Raw genomic sequence first — 27321 nt, forward strand, 5'->3', positions numbered from 1 at the left:
TTGAATATAAACTATGATAGAGGAATAGTTAATTATAGAAATGTAGATGGGACAAGATTTTTGAATTGAGCGGGTACATTATGAATAGTTTGCGTGACTTGTTATTCATATTATAAACAGTGATGGTCGTATTTCATTAAAATAATAATCTATAAAGTATACATTTTAGATATTACAAAACATTCATTTAACAATATCTAAATATATAATGTGATCGAATTTACAACTAATAATAACAAATATTCAAGAATAAAAAAAAAATTACCAATGGCAAACTCCGAAAACTTTAAATGACTCCCGTATGAATGGGGGAGACTCATAAACATGGTTATTGGTTGTTTTTCAGCTTGCTTAGGAATAAAATTAAGATTAGAACGCTTACAAATGTTTTGTTTTCAGAAAATTATTTATAAAGATACTAGATATATTTATCAATAGTAAATAAATATGTTTAATTCATGTAAATAACCTAACTGTTAGCGTCTGCGAGTGATTCTAGACTAGTGAAGTTGTTATTGGAAATAAATATGAATTTTACGTAAATTCTATGATTTGTGTAAGTGTATAACAGGATGCGTTAAATCTACTGTTTGTGGAATATTTTTTCTTTTACATTAAACCAAAAGCAGATACAGTAAACATTGGTTAAATTTTGACGTGTCGTTTTTGAGGATTTCGTGTTCGTCCGCCATGTTTGTCCTTAAAATTGTTTTAGAAATTAATGTTTTGTAAAAATTATAACTGTTTCATAACGAAGTGAAAAAGTGAAATTTTATAGGTAAAGTCCAGATAAAGATAAAATTTTTTATTAGCGACCACTCGTTTGTATACTATAAAAATAAATAGTTTCACGATTGACCAGTGACCACAAAATATGTTGCGTCCTTTGTTCAGGTATCCAGAATGGTTGTTGGATCAGCGTCTTACCCTGGAAGGCAAGTGCTCCACAAGATGCAGCCGATGGGTATGACTCCTCGCGAGCTGTCCGAATACGATGATCTAGCAACGGCTCTAATCGTGGACCCATATCTAGGCATCACGACACACAAGATGAATATCCGCTATAGACCTTTAAAAACAAACAAGGAAGAATTAAAAAACATTATAAAAGAGTTTATTCATACACAGGATTATAATAAAGCTTATTCAAAACTAGCCAATGGTGAATGGATACCTCGACATTTTAGTAAAAATAAACATCAGCAGACCAAGTTTCGAGATCATGTAGGTACCCATTAATTTTAGAAAAAAGTATAAAATTTGAAAAGTGTAATAGTCACATATAATTAATGACAATTATTAAATGCTTTGGGCCTTTTTCTTTCAGATTTATCGTTATTTACGAATTTTTGACAAGAAAGCGGGATTTGTTATAGAACCATGCTATAGATATTCATTAGAAGGCAGAGTAGGAGCAAAAATTTCATCAACAAAAAAGTTTTTCAAACATGAAAGAATAGATTTCTTAGTTGGGTGCATAGCAGAAATGACTGAAGAAGAAGAAAAACAATTATTACATCCTGGAAAAAATGACTTCTCAGTTATGTATAGCTGTAGAAAAAATTGTGCTCAGTTATGGCTTGGACCTGCTGCTTATATTAACCATGATTGTAGACCAACATGTACATTTGAAGCTACAGATCGTGGAAAGGCATTTGTTCGAGTGCTGAGAGATATAGAGCCTGGTGAAGAAATTACTTGTTACTATGGTGAAGATTTTTTTGGAAATAGCAATTGTTACTGTGAATGTGAAACTTGTGAAAGAAGGGGAAAAGGGGCATTTTCAGTTGAAAGTTCACATAATGATGAACAATCCACAAGATATAGATTTCGAGAAACAGATAACAGAATAAACAGAACAAAAGCAAAGCAGGTTCAAAAATCATCAAATGTTAAAAATTCTGAAAAGACTCGAATATCCAGTAGGCAAAATTCTAGTATAGTATCTCCTCTTAGTATGAAAGAAATGAAACAAAAAGGCTTAACAAAGTATGATGCAGAATTATTGATAGCTCAGGGTTGCATAGCTGATGTTTTAGATGGCACTACTGATAAAGAAGACAAAGGGAGCAGAGAATCCTCCACATCTAGCAGGGGTGAAAGGTTACGAAAAAGGACAGATAGTAACAAAACTATTAATGGTGTACATGGCACAGGAAAACGCAGAGCACCTCCTTCTCGTTGTTGTAGCACTGCCAGTTCCCGAAGCAGTAGAGATTCTCATTCAGGAATTGTGCTAAGAAGTCATAAACGCCTTCTTGATACGTGCATTCAACCCAGTTTCCCTAAGATAAAAAATGGATCAAAAGTAGGTTCAGACATAAAATATGAAAGAAATGTGAATACACCAAAAGAAGAGGCTGATTTACCTAGCACTTTAGAAATTTCCAATTTTGACATTAAACCCGACCTACCTATTGTAAATGATAATGAACACAGTTCAGATTTGAATTCTTTTGTGTATACTGATACCCATTTAGGTGGTAAGAATTGTGATAAAAAAGAATCTCTAACTGAAACAGACCTGCCTATAGCTACAGCGACAGAGGATAAAATAGAAATTATGGAAAGTAAATCAAAGGTTCAAAAAGAACCTGATGAAATTGATTGTACAGTGAGAAATGAAAATTCGTCTTTAAAGAGTGGAATTGATTTTAGGGAAAATGTAAATCCAAGTGAGCCTAACAATAGTAAAAACAATAAGGTTCAAAAAATAGAAATAAGCAATAGAAGTGATGAGTCAAAAAGAGAAATTGATTCTGGACCTCCTTGGTTAGTGGATAATTCTAATAAAAGCAGTGATTGCCCTTGTACTCCACCAAGGCGTGGATTGAAGTTGACATTACGTGTAAAACGAAGTCCTGTTGTTGAAGAGGTAATGGATTGTGGAGCACCTGCTGAAGCACCAGAGTATGAAGTTTTACGATTAGAAGGTGTCGATCCCGAAACTGCTAGACGCTTGAAGAAACGACGTCGATCCAAGGAACGACATCGAAAACATAGTCCTGTCCGTCCTCTGCCTCCAATGAAACGCCTAAGATTAATTTTTGGCAACGAAAGTCGCACTATCGATTTGCCTACAGCTTTATCAGCAGACTGACAGCCGCAACTACCTTATTGTTGTTTCCACCGTTATTTTCAATAATTAGTATAATTATCACTGACTAGAATTATTTTACCTAGTATTTATTTTGTGATGTAAAATTTGGAAATTTGAGTATTGTGTGATAGGTTTTGGATTTTATTTGATGATTCCAATATTTATTAAATCCAATAGTGAAATAATGTCATTATTATTTAATTAGCACAATTATTTTTCCCGTTTTCGTTAAAGAACAAAAATAACAATTAAATCATAGTAATAAATGAATTATAGTGTATTAATAGTATCATGTAAATAATTGTAAAAAAAGTGTTCTTTGTAATGGTAATTTTAATTAACTTAATTATGATAACTCACAGGATCTTAATTAGTTAGTATGTTGTACTTATTGAGAAATTATTAATCAATTGTTATCCACATTGCAAAAGATAAAAGACAAAAGTTGATTACTTAATATGTAAAAACTTGTCTGTGGAAAGCAAAACTGGTACTGACATATTTGAACTAGGTATCATGGATTAATTTTGTAATGAGCATTGTTGCTGAGTGCTGACTTCAAGTAAAGTTGTTGTGTTTATTCCTTTATTTATCAATTACAATTATTTAGTGTTGCAAACTATTGAATAAATTGTTTCGTAACAGTTGAATCTGATCCCAAAATAATGATCAAATACATGCCAGCGTCCAGGACTAGAATGAATCAAGAGAAGCCAAAGTGTAATGTGAACTGAACCTTGAAATTTGCTTGCAAATTTGTGGTATTGATTGTTGGTTGTTTGTAAATTTCTTGTTTATCTCCAAAATTGAGTAAGCATTTTGTACTTTGACTAATACTTATCTTTTCTTGATTCTAAACATTTTTGAAAATATCTGCCAGTGACTTATATGAAAAATAATATTTGTTTCTTTACTATTCATTATTCATATGAATTATTTTGTGAAATATTTACAAATGAAATGGGTTTGGATTCCAATATTACAACAGACTGTTAAATGTGGTTCACAATATTTTAGAACATTGAAACTTTCATTTGGTATATCTTAATGAGCCTAGTTTTATGTTACTAAGGTACAGTATAGTAATAATATTTTGCTAGTTATGGCTACTAGCTTTTGTGATATTCCCTGGGAATGGGTATAAAAATCAGAAAAGTTCCACAATGTTAACAAATTAGTGACTGTAAAATAATAATTAAATAAATATCACAATAAAATGCCTCTGAAAATTCTTTTTATAGTTTATTGAGTAATTTATGTAATTTTTATTTACCTTGTAATTTATAACGTGCTTGCAAGAATATCTTGGAGTGACTTGCTTCCATTAAGTAAAATTTTTATTTATAATCATAGGAGTTTACTATTTTTATGCCAGATTATTATGAACAACAGTTTTTCAACGAATTTTCAATTAAAATTCACATACAGAATTTTGTAAGAGTTATTTTATTATTACAAACTTAATATAGATATTGACATGTTAATTCCCTATGTTCAGAAGATGTCAGAAGATGTCAGACTCCTGTGCAGGATGCAGCTCTTCTAAATGACATTTAATGACCATACCTGTAAAAATATAAATATATTATTAATAGAATATATCTTGTCTATATTAAATTTGAACAAGTTTTGATACTATATCATCGATTTATTTACCACTCAACCAATTTCAATATTAAAGTATTATACGGAATGTATGGTAATATATCTTTATAAAATGTACTTGCTTTTGGAACTCCCATTCTCTATTGTCTAGTGGACAAACTTGTCGAGTCTTCAACCAACGGGAAATACAGTGGAAATGGAATGCATGCTGTAACAAAAACAAGCAATTAAATAAATTAGTTTGAGTCAATAATGATTGTGTTTTCCAAAATTGGTGCTCATACATTACAAACACCCCAAGCAACTGTGCATTCTTCACTCGTGGCTGAGGCTTGATTTGCTTGGCATTCGATACACAGATCCATTATGTGATTTCGGCAAATAGCGCAGTTGTCGACAACAATATCTGGAAAGCAAAATCATGTTCAGAACGATGTAGAGGTTACGAAACTTTATTATCAAGAAACATACCCCAAGCCCAGAGTGCTACTGCATTCCACTGTAACAAAATTGTTTACATTAAAACTAACTGAAGAAACAACAAAGAAATTTTCAATATTAAGAGCGCAACAATGAGTTTGCAAAATGGCACCTCACCTTTTTTACTTCGAATCTTTTTTTATCTCCTTTGCCACTACTAGACGAAGCCATTTCAACTTCTTCTTCATCAACATCCATCACAGAAGCCATTTTTAAATTAAACTACCCCGTTTTATTAAAAAATAACCAAGACTTGTTAGGTTGTGTATTATGTTTTTGACAGCTGAATCGAAATTTTAAAAACTTCATGTTGATTTGTTTTTTGACGTTTTTGACATTATTAGTGTTACAAGTACGGAAAATCGGCTTTTTTTTGGAGTTTGTGGCCTGGTACCTAGACCTTTAGGCCAAAAATCGGCTTGTCAGATTAACAATGTTGCCAAGTTGTTAAATGAACTTTCCCGAAAACTTCGTTTGTAATTACAGGAATAAACATATTTCACTAATCATCCGACTTTTCTATCCAGTGCGTCCAGATATGAATGTGTTCACCTCATTGTGTTTCAAAGTGTTGTTTATTATACAATATTTTTTGAAATCTTATTAATTATACGGTATTTTAATAAAATAAAAAATATTACAAAAATTATTTAAAAAAACACTACATAAAAAGATTATTGCCGCTGATGGCGGTGTTTACGACACAAGTTGTTAGGTCTCCAGAGTGAGAAACTTCCTCACTATATGCAGCGTATCAAGAAAGACTGATTTCTGTACCAGGCCCCCAACCCAGCTGGATAACGAAACTTTTCGCTATCAAACCGGTACCGAAACTATTGGAACAATTATGGTTTAATCAACATGCCACATGGCGATAGCCTCGTGAATGAGGCCTAAATATTTTATTAATTTGTCCTTTTCTGTCTTTACTAGGTTCTCGCCATGAGGATGGTGATATCAACCAAAATTGCTCGATGCGCAGACCAATCTATAATAACAATAACAGGCTTATTAGCAACAATATACCTATCCATGATAATAGATCGATCCCAGTAGAGCATTACATGACCAGTTTTAAGAACTTGCTGCTGAGGTTGGTATTGGTAATAAGGTACAGCAGAATCAACCAAGCTATATTTCAGAGCAAGCTGTTGATGGATTATCCCAGTCACTTGGTTATGTCTTTAACTTATAATTATTGATAGTGCTCTCACCACAATTGTTTATTTTAGTGAATTTTGCCTTTTTGTAAAGCGCCATGATCACGGTATATAAACCATTAATCACAGTATTTTTTTATTTTTTTATATTTATCAATAAAAGTTGCAGCCATGGTTTTGATGCATGTCTCCAAGCGCCATGCTAATTTTTCAATGCCCTTCTTGAAGAAATCACGTGCACGGGAGCCAACAAACTCTTCAAAGACATTTTGTACTGCCTCTCAGGTATTGTATTTTTTCCTTCCAAAAGAATTGTGCAACTTTGGAAAACTGTTGGCGCAGGTTCTGGTGAGTGGTGGATAACGTAAAACATCCAACCCTAGACCCTGTAGCGTAGAATCTGTAGGTTGTGCCGTATGGTGTCGAGCGTTGCCGTATTGGATCAGCGATAACGAGCGATTAACCAAGGCTAGCCGAAGATTCGCAAACTCCTCCATCATTGTGTTTAGTTCTTCACAGTTCACATTGTAAGTGGTAAAAAGCTGTTGAACATGACTTTTCTGAATTAAGTTTTAATTTGGGTTATATCCTAAGTGCCAAACCAAGGTCTTACCAATATGATGATCGCTTACGGTTATTAAAGTGAATCCATTTTTTTGTAGCATGTGAAAGTGCGGTTTAAAATCCCTTTGTTTCTGTGTCTGGTAAGCAATGCAAGGCATACTTTAAAGCCTTAATCGTTCTGGCGATCGTTCAGTTCGTGCGGCACGCACTTATCTAGGTTTTTGGAACGAAGTTCCTTATTAGACGATGCGGAGGGGTACCCTAACCAGGAAAAAAATGCACACAGTGTACGACTTAACTTTGTAATAACGTACAAATTAGTAATGTCCACAGTGTACCACTTAACTTTGTAATAACGTACAAAAAATAACATATTTTTTTATCATTCATTGACCACGATCTCAGAGCGTTCGTTTGCGCAATATACTAACTCTTATGCAAGCAACCGTGAATGAAGTGTACCACAATAAGTTCGAACGTTACCGAATGACAGTGGGTTGTTGCGAAACCTCCAGTTTATACCTCGAATAGAACTTAAAATTAATATTTTTATAATAAGGAACTTCGTTCCTATCCGGTGTTCCACGATACCACACACCTTTTTTTTTTACCTTGACAATTTAACGTTGAAAGCTGCTGCTGACTCAGGAATAGATTGAGTAATCGTCAGCTTCCACGACCGCTTTTGATTCGTCGTTGCCAACAGCAACTTAGAAATAGAAATCTATTATTTTATTCATAAACTGCATCTCTAGTTTTAAACATGTAACAATGAGGGCCAGTTGACCGCTCAGCATCTGTTTCACTAAATTCATTTTAAGCTTAATTGCTTAGATGCTTTTTTATTTGTTGCTTAATTGCTTTTTTTAGTTGCTTAGATGGGTAGACGAGCCCACGGCCATCTTAAGTGGTCACCAGTGCCCATAGACATCAACAACGTAAATGCTGCCACCCACCTTGAGACTTGAATTCTAAATATCAGTTCTACAGTACAACGGCCGCACCACTTCTCAAACAGAAACGAATTACTGCTTCACTGCAGAAACAGGTACATAGTTATTACCGTGTAGTCTCAGAAAACACTTTACCATCAGTAATTATGAATTTTTCTTTTAGCTGACTTGATCTTTATTGCACGATGTTATTCGTTCATCGTGCAAGTCTTTCGTGAACGTGCGTTAGTAAAATTGGTACCTGCCTGAGGGATTTGAACACCGGCACAGTTTCGTCGCTCGATACCAGGGTACCGAAAGGTAAAATCTCTTTTTTTTTGTAAGAGCAAACGGAATGGAATTATTTTGCTTAAAATTAGGCCACTCGTGATAAGTGTAATAAAATATTGCATGTTTTATTAATGTATTTGATAGGTGATGTATGACTGGTCAGTTACGAGTTAGCCCCTGATTTCAACGTTTTGGTATAGCAACGAAATTTGTTATAGAAATAATGTATAGAAAATACAATTTTTAATACGTTTTTATTAGCTTCAGACGTATGTACCTATGTTAGAATGTAACGGAATATTTGAACATGATTTTGACCCCCTTCAAAACGTCAGATTAACTCGAATACTTATTAAGGACCGATGACAATTCAATATTTAAAAAAATAAATTGAAATTCAACTAAAAAATGAAAAATAAATAATAGTTTCAAAAAACAAAAAAATACGTGCTTTTCAGGATATTATCAAAATAACCCTTCTACTCATATCTGTTCATAAAATATTTATAACTACTGATATCATGCACCCCACGCTTGTTTTACAATAAAATCATTTTTTCTTACACTATTTTTAATTCAAATTTATTAAGATTTATTTTCTATTTTTAGTGGGATTTTCTACAAAAGCGTATTTTTTTGTTTTTTTAAACTATTTTTTTTTTTTTTATATGACAATTTTACAAGTAAAAAACTATGGTTTTTAATAAAAATAAAGACATTTATTCACGGCGCATGATTCTTTAATTCGAATTCATTTGTATCATTATATTCACCGATATTTTTTCTTTTGTAAGAGTTCTTCCAAACTTCATACAGACATACAGTGGCTTGAAATCTGTAGCAAACAAGCAACGGTGCTGATACGTGAGTTATCAGTGTCCAAGCCCAAACACCGTAAAACTCCATCTGTAAGAATTGATAAATATTAAATTAGATTAGGTAGATATTAAAACAACAGGCGACTATTGAATAAAGTGTAAAGGCACCTTCTCCCAGTCAAAGCGGTAATAATGTATTTACTACATCTCAAATTATTTGAGAACGCCAAATATATTATTGTTGTTGAAATAATATAAATTCTCAATCTAAAGCAACTAATGATGGAACGGACGTCCTACATGTCACATGCAATAACCCCGGGAGCTGGCATTTTTTATTGTATTATATTATAAACTCTTCGGTATAATGTAAAGAAATTCAGGATTTCTAAATACGTCTTTAATAGTGAAATGTTCCTTTGCATTTTGATACATTGTTTTTATTTATAAAAAAAAAGATGAATTATTAAGTCTATAGGACTATCTGGTTACTCCTAAAACTATTGCAAGGGGTGTGTACTTTTGTAATTTTGTTGTAAATTCACGTATTCTGCTGGATCTCTCACTCATAGCACCAAGAACTAAGCGCCCGTAATCAAATTGTAAATGTTGCGTTTACTAATTTATTAATAGAACCTGTAGCGGATGGAATTCTGCTCTTCCGTTTTTAACTCTATTTAAGAGCCATAAGGCGAAATTTCCCACGAGAAGAAAAGTGATCAGCTGTCTGCCGGGTCGCTGTCTTCCGTTACTGGTACTTCTTCGAGCCCACGCGTCCAGAACTAACAAAGTTTGGCAAGAGCTCTGGATAACTGCACAAAGTGGAGATATTATCCTGAGAAATGAAGAAATAAATTTTATTTAAAAAAAATAACAAATTCTATATCAAACCTAGGATAATTTTCTGTGGTCTGGGTACTGGAAAAGCACATGTAGTGGGCAACTATCACGGAACATAAGATATTTAATAGTTACCTAAATCTCGCTATCGATATTTTCAAAATAAGTTTGCATTTATACAAGTGCCGAACAATTCCCGGTGGTAGGACCTCTTGTGAGTCCGCGCGGGTAGGTACCACCACCCTGCCTATTTCTGCCGTGAAGCAGTAATGCGTTTCGGTTTGAAGGGTGAGACAGCCGCTGTAACTATACTTGAGACCCTAGAACTTATATCTCAAGGTGGGTGGCGCATTTACATTGTAGGTGTCTATGGGCTCCAGTAACCACTTAACACCAGGTGGGCTGTGAGCTCGTCCACCAATCTAAGCAATAAGAAAAAAAAAATCATTTGGATCGTCAGTCTACCGAGCATTTGCATCCGCTTCGTGGAAGATTTTTCCTTTTTCGTTAACTCCCAAAAAGATACGAGACAAGAGCAAATATATCCAGACTCCGTATATAATCAATAAAGAAACTGACTTCGACCGGGAATCGAACACGAACGCCGTGGTGTAGAAGTTAAGGCTACTAACCACTAGACTAAAAGAGGCTATTAAATTTTAAAATAGAAAGTACCTACATCGAAAATCGACATATACCTATAATTGTTGGAAAATAATTTGACTTTCGTATAATATTAAAAGGATTTCAAGGTGGATGGTGCCGGCTTTGACGGAGTTTATCAGAGGTGGATCGCAATTTATTTAGTAATCCACAAAGAGGTGTTTATCGGCTTAAAGTTCCTCTTAACATTTTTCTTATTCCTTATCATCCACATGGTATGGTGTGCTAGTAGGCGAGCCCAGATTCCGCATCAATATTCACCATCGGGTTTTCCACTTTTACTTTTAAATACTGCTTTGCTTTGGCAATCATATCTTTATAGTAGTTATTTCAATGGGATTTCTTTATATTATCAATTTATTTCTTGGAACTAACGTGAATAGGTTTTTTTTTGCCCATGTAGATAGACGAGCATACGGCCCACCTAATGGTGAGTGGTTACCGTCGTTCACGGACTTCAGCAATACCTACCGCTAATACGTTGTATTGTATTTGAGTGAACCGTAAGCTAAACTCCCCATCTGTTTGTATATATGTATTTTTGCCAAAGCATATTTTCATGCGCTTTACTTTGTTTTTTTTTTTTTTTTTTTTTTTTTTTTTTTTTTTTTTTTTTTTTTTTTTATTTTTTTTTTATTGCGTAGATTGGTGGACGAGCTCACAGCCCACCTGATGTTAAGTGGTTACTGGAGCCCATAGACATCTACAACGTAGACGCGCCACCCTCCTTGAGATACAAGTTCTAAAATCTCAGTATAGTTACAACGGCTACCCCACCCTTCAAACCGAAACGCATTACTGCTTCACGGCAGAAATAAGCAGGGCGGTGGTACCTATCCGCGCGGACTCACAAGAGGTCCTACCACCAGTAATTACGCAAATTATAATTTTGCGGGTTTGATTTTTATTACACGATGTTATTCCTTCACCGTGGAAGTCAATCGTGAACATTTGTTGAGTACATATTTCATTAGAAAAATTGGTACCCGCCTGCGGGATTCGAACACCGGTGCATCGCTTCAACACGAATGCACCGGACGTCTTATCCTTTAGGCCACGACGACGACATTGTCAAACAAGCCTCTGTTTAATGGAACTTAAATAATTCAATATACAATCCACCTACTTTTAAGTTATCATATCCAACCAATGGGTATCAACAAAAGGCTTGGAATGTAAAAAATACATTCTTCAATTATTTGTACTTTAGCGATGGAAAACTTTGCTTATAGAGTGCCTATTTTGAATAGGTAAAGTTCTGGTTTCGGTTCTAAGGCGTCTAAATTTTTTTCTTATAAACATAGCAGATACAATACATCTATATATTAATACGTGAAGCAAAAACTTTGTATCCCTTTTTACGAAAATTGCGCGGACGGAGGAGTATGAAATTTTCCACACTTATAGAGAATATAGAGAAGAAGTGCACAATGCTATTTTTTTTTTAAATAATGCATAAAAGATACATTAAATCAATAAAGAAGACATTACACACACTACATACTATGTATTAGACGCACACATGTATGCATACTATTTATTGTCAAGCTTTTGTTCTTGACGTCTGTTGTCAAATTGAGAATAGATTAAATATTGTTTGTCTTTGTAAATATTTTTTATAATGTAGTCTTGGCGAAATTTGTGATTATAGAAGTATAAAATACAATCATAACAGTGTACAAATTTACAATTTCAATTAATTATAGTCGAATTTCGACTACTGCGGGAGCTCTAGTAATGTTTAATATCCAATAAAATCTCACCTGGTAGCTCTTGATCCTTCCGAGTATCGTTTTAATAGGAAGCCAGTGCCTATTATTTGAAATAAATAGTAAAGGTATACGCCACATTGCGTGACAAGTAACAGCGCGTGTTCTAATTGTAGAGACGACACAGCTTTTCGCAACGGTAAGGCTCTCATACGCTGAATGCACGCTGCTGATGCTATCGTCATCAAAACGAATAGAATCGTCTCCCATATGTTGATCTAATGAGATATTAAATCAAGTCAAGATTGAAAGCGAACGAAATATGATAAACTGATCTTTTATATATTAAAATTACCCTTGAGCTTCGATACCATGCTGTTTATTTATATTTATTGTGATACACTGGTGGTAGGACCTCTTGTGAGTCCGCGCGGGTAGATGCCACCACCCTGCCTATTTCTGCCGTGAAGCAGTAATGCGTTTCGGTTCGAAGGGTGGGGCAGCCGTTGTAACTATACTTGAGACCTTAGAACTTATATCTCAAGGTGGGTGGCGAATTTACGTTGTAGATGTCTATGGGCTCCAGTAACCACTTAACACCAGGTGGGCTGTGAGCTCGTTCACTCATTTAAGCAATAAAAAAAAAGATTTAATTTTAAAAAAAAGTCTAGGCCTAGTATATATTTTCATCAGGATGGTCTTACCTGTAGGAGCGCTAGTTCAACGTGTTGTTTTTTTTGAAATAGGCCGTTGAAGAGCATCAGACTAACGATAGTGCCGGCAAGAACAGCAATACCCATGAATAGGCCTTTATGAGCACTTCCACAATCTACTGAGAAATGATTGTTAGACTTGACTCGAGCACAGCATTGCTTTATTTCTTTGAATGCTTTTGATTTCTTCGAAGGTTTCTGAATGCAAATATTAAATAGGTTTACTACAGTTACATATTATGTTATACAAACAAAAATAAGTTTTTATATTATTATGTGAACTTATGTTTTCCTATATTTAAAATGCGTAAAGCGTCTCACACAAGATGTGATAGAAAATTTTTATTCAATCAAGTGATATAGTCTTGTGAAGTGAATTCAAATATTAGAAAGTCGATTCTGTATAAATCTAAATTATTTTGCGTGTTACGGTTAGTGTAGTTAAATGAAATGTATTAATAATAACCGAAGACTAACGAACATATTACATAATATACAATTAATTTTCACATCAACCGGCAATAGTAGCTTTTAAGTTTCCGAGGTGCATTTGATATGTTTTTATTATATTTTTTATTGTTTAGATGGGTGAACGATTTCAAGCGTGAGGTCCAAGTCTCATTTTAATAGTGTTTTTTTTTTCGTTTTTCCCTACCTATTCTCTGGTAGTCTAAGGAGCAATTCCAGCTTCTCGGGGATAGGTGAGCTTACGGGCTCAATCAGAGAAAATTTGCCTAAAAAAAGCAGGTAGAGGAGTATCATCACAGAAATTAACACTAAGCATACCATAACGGGTCAAATGACCTATTTTTGCATTGAAAATGCACGTATCATCTTATTGCTGTTGCACATTTGATACATGACATTTTTTTACCAATTCATTTACAGTTATTATCCTTTTTTTTGTTTATTTTGAGTAATACTTGTCGTATACTGTTATCTAGCCACTACGGTAGAAATAGGTACCAGTAAGTGTTGGTATGATTAGTGTTAATATCTCATGGCGGGAATCACGACCCCCAGTAATGCGGAAGATAACGCGAGGATAAGGATTCATCGATTGCTATCCCCAGGTCTGATTGTAGTCTTAATTGTATTGATGCAACGACTGTTCTGCCTTTGGGGTTAGAGCTCACGATAAGTTAATAGTAGAAATAGAATTTACTGTGGTAGGGTGTCTTGTGAGCCCGCAAGGGTGGGTGCCAACACACTGCCTATTTCTGCCGTGAAGCAATAATACGTTTTGGATTGCAAGGTGGGGTAGCCATTATACTGCAAAAACGAAGGCTTCAAACTCATGTCTCAAGATGAGCGGCGGCATTGACTTTGTCAATGTCTATGGACTTCGGTGACCATTTAACATCAGATCGGCCGTGACCCTCGCCACCCATTTTGGTAATATAAAAAGGAAATAGCGATAGCCATTTTATATTCGGTCTCAAATTATTCGACTCAATTTAGAATGCGAACAATAATAATTACTTATGTAATGTTTTAACTTATCCTTTTCCTAATAATAAAACTTTATTATTATTACGAGTACTTTTTATTTATTTATTATGGAAATTAGGGTTAAGTCTCGTGATTTATATATTATTACTAAATCCGATAACTAGAACTAATATCCTGTCTTATAATTGTCTAAAATGCACTTACCATGTGATCAATGATTTTACAACTAAGCGATGTCATCAGTTTCTTGGTTACAAAAAAAAAAAGCCCTAACATTCCGGTTTTCTACTTAAACTTCGGACAAGATTTGATGGATACAGATATATTATGGAAGAAATATAAATTATAATGTTAATTCTAATCGGTAATTATTAAAACTAACCGCGACGGACTTAACCGTAGCATAGAAGCGTAGCATTTGAACTATTCATCAAAACGTGTTAAAAATACTTAATAGAGTTATGAAATATTCAGAAATAAGTCAACTTACTTATTATTGGTTATAGTATTAGCAAAACAAATAGAACATTACTTCTGTATACATTAAATATTTAATTCCTACGAATCTGAACTATATGAATATTAATGGAGTAAATATTATAAACTTCTTGAGGCGCTTTTTAATCAGAATATAAATAATTCGTAGTTTTTTAATCTTTTTAGATAATTACTGAACTATAAAATTAATGTAGATAGAGAGAAAAAAGAAGAAATATTAAAATAAAAATAATTAAATTTTATCCTGATAAAAAGTTCCATCACAAATTTATAAAAGTTCCACGTCTACTTATATAGTCTTAATTTTTAGACAACATTTTGTACGGAGACTAATATTTTGAGACTTAAACATGTATAAGGCTTTTTAAAAGCCCACCTCAGTTGGACCAACAAACGCGTTGTACCATTTTGAATTTAATTTATGTTGAGCAGGAAAAAAAACTCATCGGAATGTGTTTCACGGCGTCTTAATAACAGTGAAGTCGAACAGTTGTAGTCGTCGTGGCCTAAAAGATAAGTCGTCCGGTGCATTCATATCTATTCGATGCAACGGTGTTCGAATCTCGCAGGCGGGTACTAATTTTTCTAATGAAATACGTACCAAATATTCACGATTGACTTCCACGGTGAAGGAATAATGCCGTGTAATAAAAATCAAACCCGCAAAATTATAATTTGCGTAATTACTGGTGGTAGGACCTCTTGGGAGTCCGCACGGGTAGGTACCACCACCCCGCCTATTTCTGCCGTGAAGCAGTAAACGTGCAGTAGCGTTTCGGTTTGAAGGGTGGGGCAGCCGTTGTAACTATATTCAGACCTTAGAACTTATATCTCAAGGTGGGTGGCGCATTTACGTCGTAGATGTCTATGGGCTTCAATAACCACTTAACACAACAGCTTCAATAACCACAGGTGAGCTATGAGCTCGTCCACCTATCTAAGTAATAAAAAAAATTATTAAAAAACATATAAAGCATTTGAATATTAGAATCTAATTTTACTTACCGATCCAGGAACTGTGCATAGGTCGTTCCAAATTACTGCTATTATAACCGAACACAAAAGGCTGTACTCCACACCGCAAGGTCTCAAGTATGGATTCACATTTCTTATGAGCGGTGTTATCATATCCGAAACATTACATATCCATATATCGTTATTCATAGTTGCGTTGAAATATTTAAAACTTAAGTTCGTACTAACGCTCCCTATGTCAGTTCGGTTATTATTGAACACCGATAGCAGCGGCTTGGGATAATCGACTATTTCTTCAATTGTTAAATTGTCCAGTTTATCATTTATGTCGATTTTTTTGTGACCACTAATATTGGCATAGCGAAAAAGGATTGGTTGATCGTACGCAACATCCACGATGTCATCTCTGGTATCCTGCACTACAACATTTAGCCATTCGCAAACATTTGTAGCGATTAGATGCATTAGACCAAATCTGTCAATTACCACTCCACGCATTGGATCCAATACCTGTGAATTAAAAAACGTCCTCTATTTATAATCCATTGATATTCCCTTGATCTAATATTGTAATTATGGAACGTATGAAGAAGCAAACAGGAAATCGGTCGAGTTCGATTATTTACATAATCGTTAACGACAGCTATGTACAATAAACACGTTTCACAGAATGTGTGAAAAGTGCGTGATTCATCTATTAAATTCGATGAATAAGTGACGAAATTCAATTGTTGGTCTAAAATAACTCACGTCAGTATATGAAAATATGAAGACAGTTTGTGCAACAAGATACAGGATTCTTAAGACTGGTTTGACGGCCACGATGGTCAGCTGACAGTCCCCGGAGAGATCAAAATATTCACCAAATTGAAGACACGAGTAGATGATGGAACCAACACCAAATCCCGCTACGCCAATGTGGAGGTAGAAACTGCCATATCGAGTGCGTTTCACGTTATCTGAAAATTGTACTAATATGAATTAAGAATCATTAATAACGTACATTAATTTCGAGGAATTTGTGGCTCGGAGATTTGTGGAAACGTTAGTGCAAGGTAGAGGAGGAAGAGGTCAACCGAAGAAGGCGTAGATGGAGTGTGTGAATGACGATATGAAAGAAAGAGGAGTGTGTGTTGAGATTACGGCTGATAGAGGAGAATGGAATGAAAAAGTGGGATAAGGTGGACAGAAAGATGGAGAAGACAAATTACGAGGCTTTGATATCGGATTTTATACTTTCAGACAAAAAAAAAAAATAGCTTGTAGTGTATATGACAACCACTCACCATCTTTATAACGTTTCGCCATACGAAGATGATAAAAAGTGTATGCTAAAAACAGCATACTGATGACGTATAAGTACATCGTGAATATCTGAAAAGAAACACAGTCTTTATCTTTTTAGATCACCGGAAAAAAAAAAGCAAAAGTTGTATCTTCTTTGAGAAAGAATAAGTGCAATTCACTATAATTTTCTTTAGGCGAAATATTGAACTGAAAATTTATATAAATTGTAAAATGTTTAATAAAAAAAAAACATTTTAATTATTTTTTTACCTACTTATGCTATATCTTAAATTTGCCTATATAGATTTATTTACAGATATCTTAATGCGAATGAATGAATGAATGAATTTGCGAACAGGTTTTTTTTCAATACAACAAGGTTTATTACCTACCTGTTTTAAATACTTACATCTGAGGTGATGTTAGTGTAGAGCTCATTTTGTATTGTGCTGGTTACAGGTAAAGCTATTCCTAAAACTATTAATAACTTCGCGTAAAACGCTGACAAGACCACTGTCATTGATTCACTGAAATAATATGAAACATTACATTAATTAACTTGCTGACTAATTTGGAACAGAAATTAGGTAAATTGTATAATTTAATTTTATTTGGGCTTGCAATTACATGAATCGGCTAGTTTAGACATGGTTTTCAATTTTGTGCATTCTGATATTAATTTTGTTATACGAATGGGCGAATAAAAAGGTTGTCACGCCGAAAAATATTTTCTTAGAATGCTGTTGAATGTTGATTTGGTTTTGAAATAATAAGTAGCATTTCAGAGATCAATGTTCTCAAGGTGACCGATGATACATACTCGCCATGTGATAGAGGCCTCTTGCTTGGTAGTGGCGATGGTATGTTATCGGTGCTCGATCCACTGCTGGAAGGTAGAACCACGCTCAATCTTGGTAACGCATGTGGTGGATGTTCACTGAAAAATGTCTTACTTTAATTGTTTGCTTCAACGAGGTTTTTTTCTTTATTGCCTTTGTATTGTTGTTGTGTATACGAGTACAGGGCCTACCTGATGGTGAGTGGTTACCGTCGCTCGTGGACGACAGCAATGCCAGGGGCAGAGCCAGCCCGCTGCCTACCATTAAGTACTCTTTTTTTGTTGCTTAGATGGGTGGACGAGCTCGCAGCCCACCTGATGTTAAGTGGTTACTGGAGCCCATAGACATCTAAACGAAAATGTGCCACCCATCTTGAGATATAAGTTCTAAGGTCTCAGTACAGTTACAACTGCTGCCCTACATTTCAAACCGAAACGCATTACTGCTTCACGGCAGAAATAGGCAGGGTGGTAGTACCTACCCGTGCGAACTCACAAGAGGTCCCACCACCGGTAAAAAGCCACAAGCCTCGTTTGAATAAGAACATGTCATAGCGCTCAGGAAATACCGTAGAAGGGAGCAAAGGAAGGTTGATAAGTTGACCCTTAGATTGACTTTAGATAATTGGTTCTAATATACTTTTTATTTAATTTACGTATATGCTATAAGAGTCGCATAACACTGTATTTATTTTTTATCTAAAAATAAATCTTAATTACGATATGATTGGGCAACCTTAGTTTAATAATAACATATTAAATTGAAAATTTATCTACATTCTAAATGCATATTGAATTTTCGACTAAATGAAATAAATGGATTGACGTATCATATTGCGTAAAATATTGTAGCAAGCGTTTCTGTGTACTACGCCAATGGAGGGTTGCAATCACGCTTCAAAATTCATAATTGATAAATAAATTTAGTACAATTTAATTACAGCTATTGTGTAACTAATACTACTATTTTGAGAAAATGCAGCGGTTTGTCTGTGCCTCTGACATTGCTGACGTCCATGAGTATCGGTGACTATTTATCATTAGATGAGCCGTATGCTCGTCTGTCGACAAAGGCAATAAAAACAAGTCATTTGGAGTACTCAACATTGTATATACATAATAAAGATTCCTCACAGGATGGAACACACACACACTCTCCATATACAAGTTTTCTAGGGAATTTCTAGTGTAGAAAAAAAAACTAACTTATTGTAAGTGCGTAAGGATTTTGTAAATGAGTAAAAGAGGCATGTAGCGCTGTGAACGATAAGGGAATATAAAAATAATAAAAGCTCATTCAATCACACAATGCCTCATTATAACAAAAAAAAGATGTGCTAAAAACAAAAAATAAATGTTAAGGGTGGACAACACTTATTAGTTAGGGGTATGAAAAATAGATAGTAGCCGATTCTCAGAACTACTGAACATGCATATAAAAATTCATAAAACTCGGTCTAACCGTTTCAGAGGAGTATGATAACTAACATTGTGACACTAGAATTTTATATATAAGATTATATACTATTTCACTTCATCTATGTACCTTAATTTAACGTAATCTCTGAGCACAAACGACTGCCGCATACTGGCAGACTTGAGCGTCATAACGGATAGCTGGACAGAACCAAGCGGTCAGTTTTCTTGTGTTCGCCATAAAACGCAACGTTTAATATTAAAATCTATTGTGTTCTTGTCTATATTTTTATTCTCATTGAATATTAAACGAATAAAACTTTGAGGAGAATCAATTTGCCGCGGGAACAAGTTGTTGATATAATGTTACATCGTCGTACCTGCTTGTTTTGTTTTACTAAGCGCTTACCGACTAATAGTTGATTTTAATGAACCGACATCGAACGCCTCACCTTTCATCTTCAGGCACGGCGAGGAGAGGCTCCGATCTCTCACGCCACTCCTTCGATGCGCTTTGATTGGATTTCTCTTTATTTTTAGTCATCGGACACCGATTCGAACACAACTATTTGCTTATGGTTTATACAACACACGGATTCGGATATATATATAGATTTTATTAATTATAAATTTACAATTTAGCATATACTTATTTATTTTAAAGAATAAAGTGTACGTTGTTGTTACTTGTAAAGCTGATCATGGACTGATTTGAGTTCTCTCAGCTGTTAACAACTGAAGTGAATAATAAAGATGTATGATGCACGCTCGCGTGTATGTACATATATATACGTAATAAGTTGTGACTATAAATTTGTTAACACCCGTGACACGGTTAGGGTAAGTCGTCTTTTGTATCACCCGAAATGTTTAAATCAAGAAATATAACGTCACATATACTTAATTCACTTGTTCATTTGTAATTTATAACTAACTGACTATATAAACATAAAAATGAAAATGTTTTATGTGCATTAAATGTGCATATATACATGAAATAATTAAATTCTATATATAGTGTAGTTTTGGATAACTTATTGTTAATAAATTCATGGAAGTATTTTTATGTACGTTGTTACGGTCAGTTATAAATTCATTATAAAAATTGAGTATTATTGAACGATGTAAAATAACGTGTTGTTAAAGGAAAATAAATAAGACGAAAGAAGTTTGAAAGTTATATTGTAATACTACTCAGTCAAACAAGTATGTGAAAAGATCAATAATACACAAAATGTTAGTTATTGATCCAAATTTATTTTATCATCTTATGCTCCTTCCTTATTTATATAATATATTATTACGAATAATCCAATAGTCAAAACATTTTTAAACGCTTTTTCCGGAATTGAGTTGAGTTGTCGCCGCGAATTCTCCTTTATGTCTTCTACCGAATGAAAACAGGTTCCACGAAGTGCTGATATGAGTTTAGGAAAAAGAATTAATTCGGCTGCAGCCATATCTGGTGAATAAAATGGTTGTTTGTTGGTATTTTTTGAGTTTTTCGTCAAATATTCGTTCACAATAATGACCTTGTGCGAAGGCGCATTTTCTGGTATAAAATTTATGAATTCCCTTTTTACAAATATAGCCTTTTTCGTCAAATTTACTTGCTCTCTTAAACACTACATAACGCTCAAATAATATTCTTTATTTACATAGAAAATTCCGAAAGCACAACACCGTGATAGTCAATGAAAACTATCAACACGACCAAACTTTTGTTTGATTTGGCGTGGTTTTTTCGGTTTCAGATTAGTTGGAAGGCGCCACTCCAAAGCTTGTTGACTAGTTGCGTATCAAACTCTTAAACACACGTCTCGTCACCAGTAACATTGTGTTTCATGAATGTTGGTTCGTAATTGACTCGTTCTAGCTTTTCCTCAGCGACTTATACGATTGAGTTTTGGAGAAAAGATCAGGTCTTTTGAAACTAGCTCAGCGGTAAGATCTTTCATTCCAAATATTATTATTTAAAATGGTGACCCGTGAGACGCTGAAAGTTAGGCGGCTATATCTTACAATCTTGAATGAAGATTTTCAGTCAATAGTTCTTTCACTTTTGCGATATTAACATCAGTTGTAGACTTTAATGATCTACCCGAACGAGATAAATCTTCCATCACGTCTCGACCGCTTTTGAATGTTTCGTACCACTCATAACCACGTATTTTTAATATAGTCTATTCACCTTAAGCCTTTTGTAATATTTTCAGTGACTTTGAACACGAAATTCCATCGACGAGACAAAATTTAAGACAAATTCTTTGTTAGATGTTTTTTTTCTTCATTATGAAATTCGCAATACACACTAGACATGGTATAATTAAAAACAGCAAAAACATTGTTTTAAATGCTGGAACTTTAACCCCGCGCCAAAATGGAAGACAGTTGGGCCATTCTTCTAAGACCAAAAAACCACAATTTTTTTCTAAAAAAACCCATAAGGACTGAATGTATATTCCATATGTTTTAAACCATAAATGGCATCATTTTTAGTTGATTATAAAATTTAGTTTACCTCTCTCACATCCATTTGACCTTATCGGTGGTTAGTTTAAAGAAAACGAGACAAAATTGATTAATAAACGGTATAGTAAAAATAATTGGTACATTTAATTACTGACTTTTTTTCAATAAACAAGTGCCTAAATACGGTATGTATCATATCGTAACGCCTTTTTTAAATTAAAATTTAAATTGTATGGTCCGTGATTCGTAATAAAAATTGCTATTCAAAAACTTTTTTGAAATCAAAAGAATTTTAATGGATAAAAGATATTGTCTATTAATGAACGTGGCTAGATTTTAAGACGGTATATTTAACAGCACAATTTGCATCGGAGCAGATATGTTGTCATCACGGGTAATTAGCGTAGTTGGTGTCAATTTCAGACGGTTCCTCTAACGAGGTACTTGGACCTCGGCACTCAATCCACGGTCTATTTAATTAGAATTTCTTTACCTGTATTTAAACGGTTATGAGGATTTTAATTTACTTTACTTTTTGTAACGCTAGTAGAAGAGCAGGCCTTTTCGAAATGTTTTCAGCGCGCACCACGGTACCGTAACTTTCGTGTAGTCGGTGTGGTGGAGCTCGATGGGGCTTAGTCGGTAGTTGTTCTGCGGGGCAAGTGCTTCGCGCGCCTTTTTCAAGGCGTAGTCTCCTGTGAGAAATTGGGGGAGGTGAAGGACCTCGGCCCTTCTCTTCTCCCCTTCTTCCTCTCAGGAGGCGCCGAAGTCCGACATAACCCAGTCCGTTACCCCCCTCGACCGGGTATCCGCAAATGGATTCCCCAGCGTTAAAAAAATGCCTTTTCGAAATGTAACTAATGAAACCGGGCAGTGGAACTTTTGGCAAAGCTTGAACAACACTGTTACTAGTGGACACAGTGAGTTCTCTAGAACATAGTTCATAACGGTTCATCCTCTCTGTTGAATTTAAGTTCACTTTATACGCACTTGTGATGATTCTGGGCCGTGATCACGAATATTTTTCGAGATGTTACTACTATTTCCCTATGATTCAAAGTGTTATGTTTGTAAGTAAGTATTCACTTCAGTGTGTCAATAAACGGTGAATGCAACGTACGTGTCTATTATTTACTAGTTTGTTTTTAAGAACATTATAATCAGAGCTTCTGTTGAGAAGTGTAAGTAGGTTTGCTCGGGTAAGTCTGTTTCCTCGGAAGCTACGTCATTTTTTTGAGACTCGATTAACCGTGAAAGTGCATCGGCTACATTTTTATCTGTCCTAACGTACTCGATTTCAAAGTCATATGCTGATAGTTTGATAGCCCAGCGCTGCAAGTGGCTAGCTGCCGCGCTCGGGATACCTATGTTAGGCCCGAAAATGCTCACCAGAGGTTTGTGGTCGGTCCGTAGTATGAACTTTCTCCCATATAAGTATTGATGGAATTTTTCCACCGCGAAAACAATCGCCAATGCTTCCTTATGAATCTGACTGTAGTGTAATTCATGAGTGGTGAGTGCGCGTGAAGCGTATGCCACGACGCGCTCCTCACATCCTAGCCCGCGCTGCGCCAACACGGCACCCAGACCACGCGCGCTCGCATCCACAGTCAACACCGACTCCAAAGACATATCAAAATGTGCGAGTGCTTTTGTACTACACAAAAACTTTTTAACATTCAGGAAAGCAGCATTCTGTTCATTTCCCCACATCCAGTGCTTACCTTTTTTTAAAAGGGCATATAAAGGTGATAAATGTGCACTCAAATCTTGTATGAACTTCGAATAGAAGTTTACCATACCGATGAAAGATTTTAATTCTGTCACGTTATTTGGGTGTGGCATTGTTGCTTTGATTGATCTACTTTACTTTATTTTCCACACTAACCCTTAATAGAATGATTATCTGGTGTACTCGCAGTATTAGCGGTGCTGGGTGTCAGCTCAGGTTTGTCTCACTGCTTAGTGAACCCAAAAAAGTATTCAAAATTTAAGGATAAGATTAGCCGTAATTCAAACCAATTGATTTTAAAACAAACTAAGCTATATGAGTTCCTCTGTCTCTTCACTTAAACTACTGTTGGACTATTCATTGAAATTTTTAATCACTAACATCTATCTATACTAATATTATAAAGAGGAAAGATTTGTTTGTTTGTTTGTTTCGAATAGGCTCCGAAACTACTGGACCGATTTGAAAAATCTTTTTCCATTAGAAGCCGACATTGTCCCTGATGACCATAGGCTAATTTTTTTTATTTATTTTTTTATTTTTTATTTTTGGTTTCATGTGTGTTTTAATGTTTCCGAAGCGAAGCGAGGGCGGATCGCTAGTAGATTTATATTCATTGTATGTAAATTTTCATTTTTGTTATTTTGTTCTGTTGTATTTGGGAAAAAGACCAGATAAAAAAACCGTTTTGTTTAGTTTGTTAATACTTTATTAACAGCAATAAAAAGGAAATTCGTTGACAAACAAAGGAGAAAATAGAACCTAGCTGTATTTACGTATAGATGGTAAAACCTTTTTTACTGTATTGTTATTTTCGATAGTTAAAGAACAGTGAGCATCCTTTTTTAATACTTCTATTTTTAAATTATATGTTGATTCCTTTTCTAATATTTCATAAAATTTGAATCTGTATTTTTTTAAATTACCAACATGCGAACTAGTCAATTAGAATATGTCATATGATATTTCGGTTTCGGTTAGTTCTGGTCGTTCTAGATATACGTTCTAGATATATGTTAAAATTCACTGTCTTATTGTTATTGGCTTATTCGTTACAATTAGCGTCGCTTTGTGACATGTAGCTTAAGTTATTTAACAATAACCCAAATTGTATGTCGATCAGCTCATTAGTAAATATCTTTTAAATATATCGTTCTAGACAAAATTCTTGTGTCGTAGCTAAAAACTATGATTTTGAATCTATTTAATAAAATTTAATCTGTTCAGTCCATTACTAAATTAAATTGTAACTTCGCTCTAATATGCTGACCAGTATTAAGAGGATAAAAACAAAGATAAATTAAGTAATTGTTAGTTCGAATTGCTATATTTTATCCTCCTAGTTTTTTGTTTGTTTTTTAATCCACATAAATTCAATATTAACAGGAAAAAGAGTGACCCAGAAAGAAACGGCCGTCTGGTGTAGTGGTAAGTGACATGGTCACTACACAAGGGGGTCGCGGGTTCGAATCCCGCCAAGGGAAGATATTTGTATGATAAAATACATAAATGTCTTTTCCAAGGTTATGGATGTATATTAAATATATGTATGTGTATAATAAAAATCTTACATTTATTTCCGTTATCTGGTACCTGTAACACAAATTCTTTACGAACTTATCTCGGGACCAGTTAATGTGATGTGTAAAAAAATATATATATAATTGCAAATAAAAATAATCGAGCTATAAAGTCAAATCATTTGATAACTATTATTTTAGAATTTCACCAGACCTACGACAATTTTCCCAGTTGTAATCCCACCATTATTTCTTTCACCTTCGCCAGTGACCGTGAGAACTGAGAAGTAATATAACTGTCGGAAATGGTCTGTTGCAAATAATACAAAAATAAAACCGTAAAAGTGTTCATTATTACAGTTTATGTTTCGATAATACTTACCGGCTGTGTCTGATTTTACGTTCCAGTGTAGTACTAGTTTGCCTCACGGGGTGGTAATGATGGGAGTGACCGTAAGTTATGGGTTTCGTATCACCAGTCCTATTAAAATTTAAAATAATATTGAATATGAATAATCTTTTAAAAGTATTTTAGTGCCAAGCGTTATACAATAACTTTCGCCAGTCTACGATTTTATCTGGTACCGGATGTACTCTTTTTATTTTATTGCTTAGATGGGTGGACGAGCTCACAGCTCACCTGGTGTTAAGTGGTTACTGGAGCCCATAGACATCTACAACGTAAATGCGCCACCCACCTTGAGATATAAGTTCACCTTGAGATATAACTCAATCCCGAATTCCCAAATTTTTATCAAAATACACTACCTCAGACTAGGAATCAAACTCGGACTGCTCGCAGTAGCCAAAAGCAGCCAGTTTTTTTTTTATATTTTTGTTTATTGCGCATATGGACAAATCGTCAATTTGTTGGTAGGTTACCAGAGTCCACTTTTTTAATTATCTTTTATTTTTTAATTGCTTAGATGTGTGGACGAGCTCACAGCCCAGCACATAGACGTAAATGCGCCACCCACCTTGAGATATAAGTTTTAAGGTCTCAAGTATAGTTACAACGGCTGCCCCACCCTCAAAACGGAAACGCACTACTGCTTCACGGCAGAAATAGACAGGGTAGTGGTACCTACCCGTGCGGACTCACAAGAGGTCCTACCACCAGTGTATCACAAGAGATGGAAATGATATCGTGAATGCCGTCGCTCACCTTGAGATATGAGGTCGAGGTCGCGATTTACGGCTTTACCACACTTCAAAGCAGAACGCATGACGGTATTCTGCTAGAAATGAGCCGGACACTTACCCGAGCGGGTACACCTACATACGCCTGTGTGCTTAGTCCGAGTTTTTTAATGTTCTCGTTAGCGTAAAAGTTAGCTCATATTTGTATGGAATGGAATCGTTTGCGTACGTTTGCCGCTAGGGGCGCTGTTCCAACTGCATACAAAATGGGCTTTTAACTTTTACGCTATCGAGAACGTTAAGAAACTCGCACTAAGCACACTGATCACTAGTAAATTTAAAATTGTATAGCTTATTAAGCAAGTTTTTATGTTAAACATACAATTTTAACAACACAAATTATTTTACTAACACGATATTGTGTATGTATATAGTTTGTAATATTATGTATTAGTGTTTATTTTTATTATTTTTATTGTTATTGTCTATAGTATCAATAATTAAATTAATTAGATTGTACTCATCTACCCACTCATGTAAAGCTTTCCTTCTTTGAGAACGGTTAGCTGGTAGATAACTCAATTGTTGAGTTAAGCTCGCCATTTTTTATATCTTATCGCAATTACTGTATTATATTAACAGTGTGTACAAATAAAGAATAAAAAAAAATATATAACATAAAAACGGAACCCCTACGCGAAAACTATAATATACCAAATATACTATATGTTTCACTTTGTTTTTTTTTAAATAAAAACTTACCATTGTATATCTTCTTGGATTACATCCTCCATAGTGGTTGTGAATCTTAATAATAAAGTGAGTTATCTCGGCACGTGTCACTCGAGCGTTCAACGTTATCTTATTAAGATAGATTTATCTCGTTCAGACTAAACCTGGCGTGGTCTCCACGAGTGATGTCATGATTCATTGTGAAACTTACAAAATAAATACATTCTTATACATATTTACAACTACGATTATTTTTGTGTTTGGAAATGTTTCATGAGTCACTTTGAGTTGCCGGTTTTAATAAGCGGGTTCTCTTTATGGTGTTAATTGATAATGGAAAATATGAATTTGTTTTTGTATGAACTTGTTGTGAAATAATGAATA

General features: G+C 34.6%; 3 protein-coding genes across 7 annotated transcripts; 1 reads left to right on the top strand and 2 right to left on the bottom strand.

Annotated features, from left to right (window-relative positions):
• Positions 1-293: 293 nt before the first annotated feature.
• Hmt4-20 (Histone methyltransferase 4-20) lies at positions 294-4329 on the top strand. 3 transcript variants are annotated; one of them, XM_028181762.2, is made up of 3 exons: positions 294-556; positions 895-1224; positions 1328-3282. In XM_028181762.2, the coding sequence occupies exons 1-3, from the start codon at positions 548-550 to the stop codon at positions 3098-3100; spliced, it is 2112 nt and encodes a 703-aa protein (XP_028037563.2). In that variant the 5' UTR covers positions 294-547; the 3' UTR covers positions 3101-3282. The 3 variants fall into 3 exon arrangements, with proteins under 3 accessions (XP_028037563.2, XP_028037564.2, XP_089588517.1); XM_028181763.2 differs by having other exon boundaries at positions 313-778; positions 1328-4329; XM_089732391.1 differs by lacking the exon at positions 294-556 and adding an exon at positions 580-764.
• Positions 4330-5490, bottom strand: Roc1a (Regulator of cullins 1a). The gene is made up of 5 exons (XM_028181768.2): positions 5303-5490; positions 5177-5204; positions 4990-5111; positions 4828-4913; positions 4330-4666 (listed from the first exon to the last, which is right to left on the bottom strand). Exons 1-5 carry the CDS (start codon positions 5393-5395, stop codon positions 4654-4656), a joined length of 342 nt encoding a protein of 113 aa, XP_028037569.1. The 5' UTR covers positions 5396-5490; the 3' UTR covers positions 4330-4653.
• Positions 5491-8829: 3339 nt separating this feature from the next.
• On the bottom strand, positions 8830-27072 carry LOC114248549 (proton channel OtopLc). Of its 3 annotated transcripts, none has more exons than XM_089732192.1 (11): positions 26968-27072; positions 25448-25546; positions 17908-18024; positions 17497-17614; positions 17087-17174; positions 16551-16759; positions 15831-16310; positions 12867-13073; positions 12217-12440; positions 9587-9785; positions 8830-9038 (listed from the first exon to the last, which is right to left on the bottom strand). In XM_089732192.1, exons 1-11 carry the CDS (start codon positions 26997-26999, stop codon positions 8856-8858), a joined length of 1956 nt encoding a protein of 651 aa, XP_089588318.1. In that variant the 5' UTR covers positions 27000-27072; the 3' UTR covers positions 8830-8855. The 3 variants fall into 3 exon arrangements, with proteins under 3 accessions (XP_089588318.1, XP_028037621.2, XP_089588319.1); XM_028181820.2 differs by having other exon boundaries at positions 25448-25549; positions 26968-27067; XM_089732193.1 differs by lacking the exons at positions 25448-25546; positions 26968-27072 and adding an exon at positions 19794-20049.
• Positions 27073-27321: the final 249 nt, after the last annotated feature.

This window comes from Bombyx mandarina, chromosome 13 (genome assembly GCF_030267445.1).
Source record: "Bombyx mandarina strain Sakado chromosome 13, ASM3026744v2".
NCBI lineage: Eukaryota > Metazoa > Arthropoda > Insecta > Lepidoptera > Bombycidae > Bombyx > Bombyx mandarina.

Bases quoted from the DNA above. Each gene is read 5' to 3' on its own strand.
- Hmt4-20 (XM_028181762.2), top strand. The intron at 1,225-1,327 runs GTAGGTACCCAT...TTTTTCTTTCAG, and splicing joins AGACCAAGTTTCGAGATCAT to ATTTATCGTTATTTACGAAT.
- Roc1a (XM_028181768.2), bottom strand. From the start codon at position 5,395: ATGGCTTCTGTGATGGATGTTGATGAAGAAGAAGTTGAAATGGCTTCG. The intron at 5,205-5,302 runs GTGAGGTGCCAT...ATTTTGTTACAG, and splicing joins AAAGATTCGAAGTAAAAAAG to TGGAATGCAGTAGCACTCTG. The intron at 4,914-4,989 runs GTATGAGCACCA...TTTTTGTTACAG, and splicing joins TTGCTTGGGGTGTTTGTAAT to CATGCATTCCATTTCCACTG.
- LOC114248549 (XM_028181820.2), bottom strand. From the start codon at position 26,999: ATGGAGGATGTAATCCAAGAAGATATACAATG. The intron at 25,550-26,967 runs GTAAGTTTTTAT...TTTAAATTTTAA, and splicing joins ATCCAAGAAGATATACAATG to TAGGACTGGTGATACGAAAC. The intron at 9,786-12,216 runs GTGAGATTTTAT...TTCATTTCTCAG, and splicing joins GAAGGATCAAGAGCTACCAG to GATAATATCTCCACTTTGTG.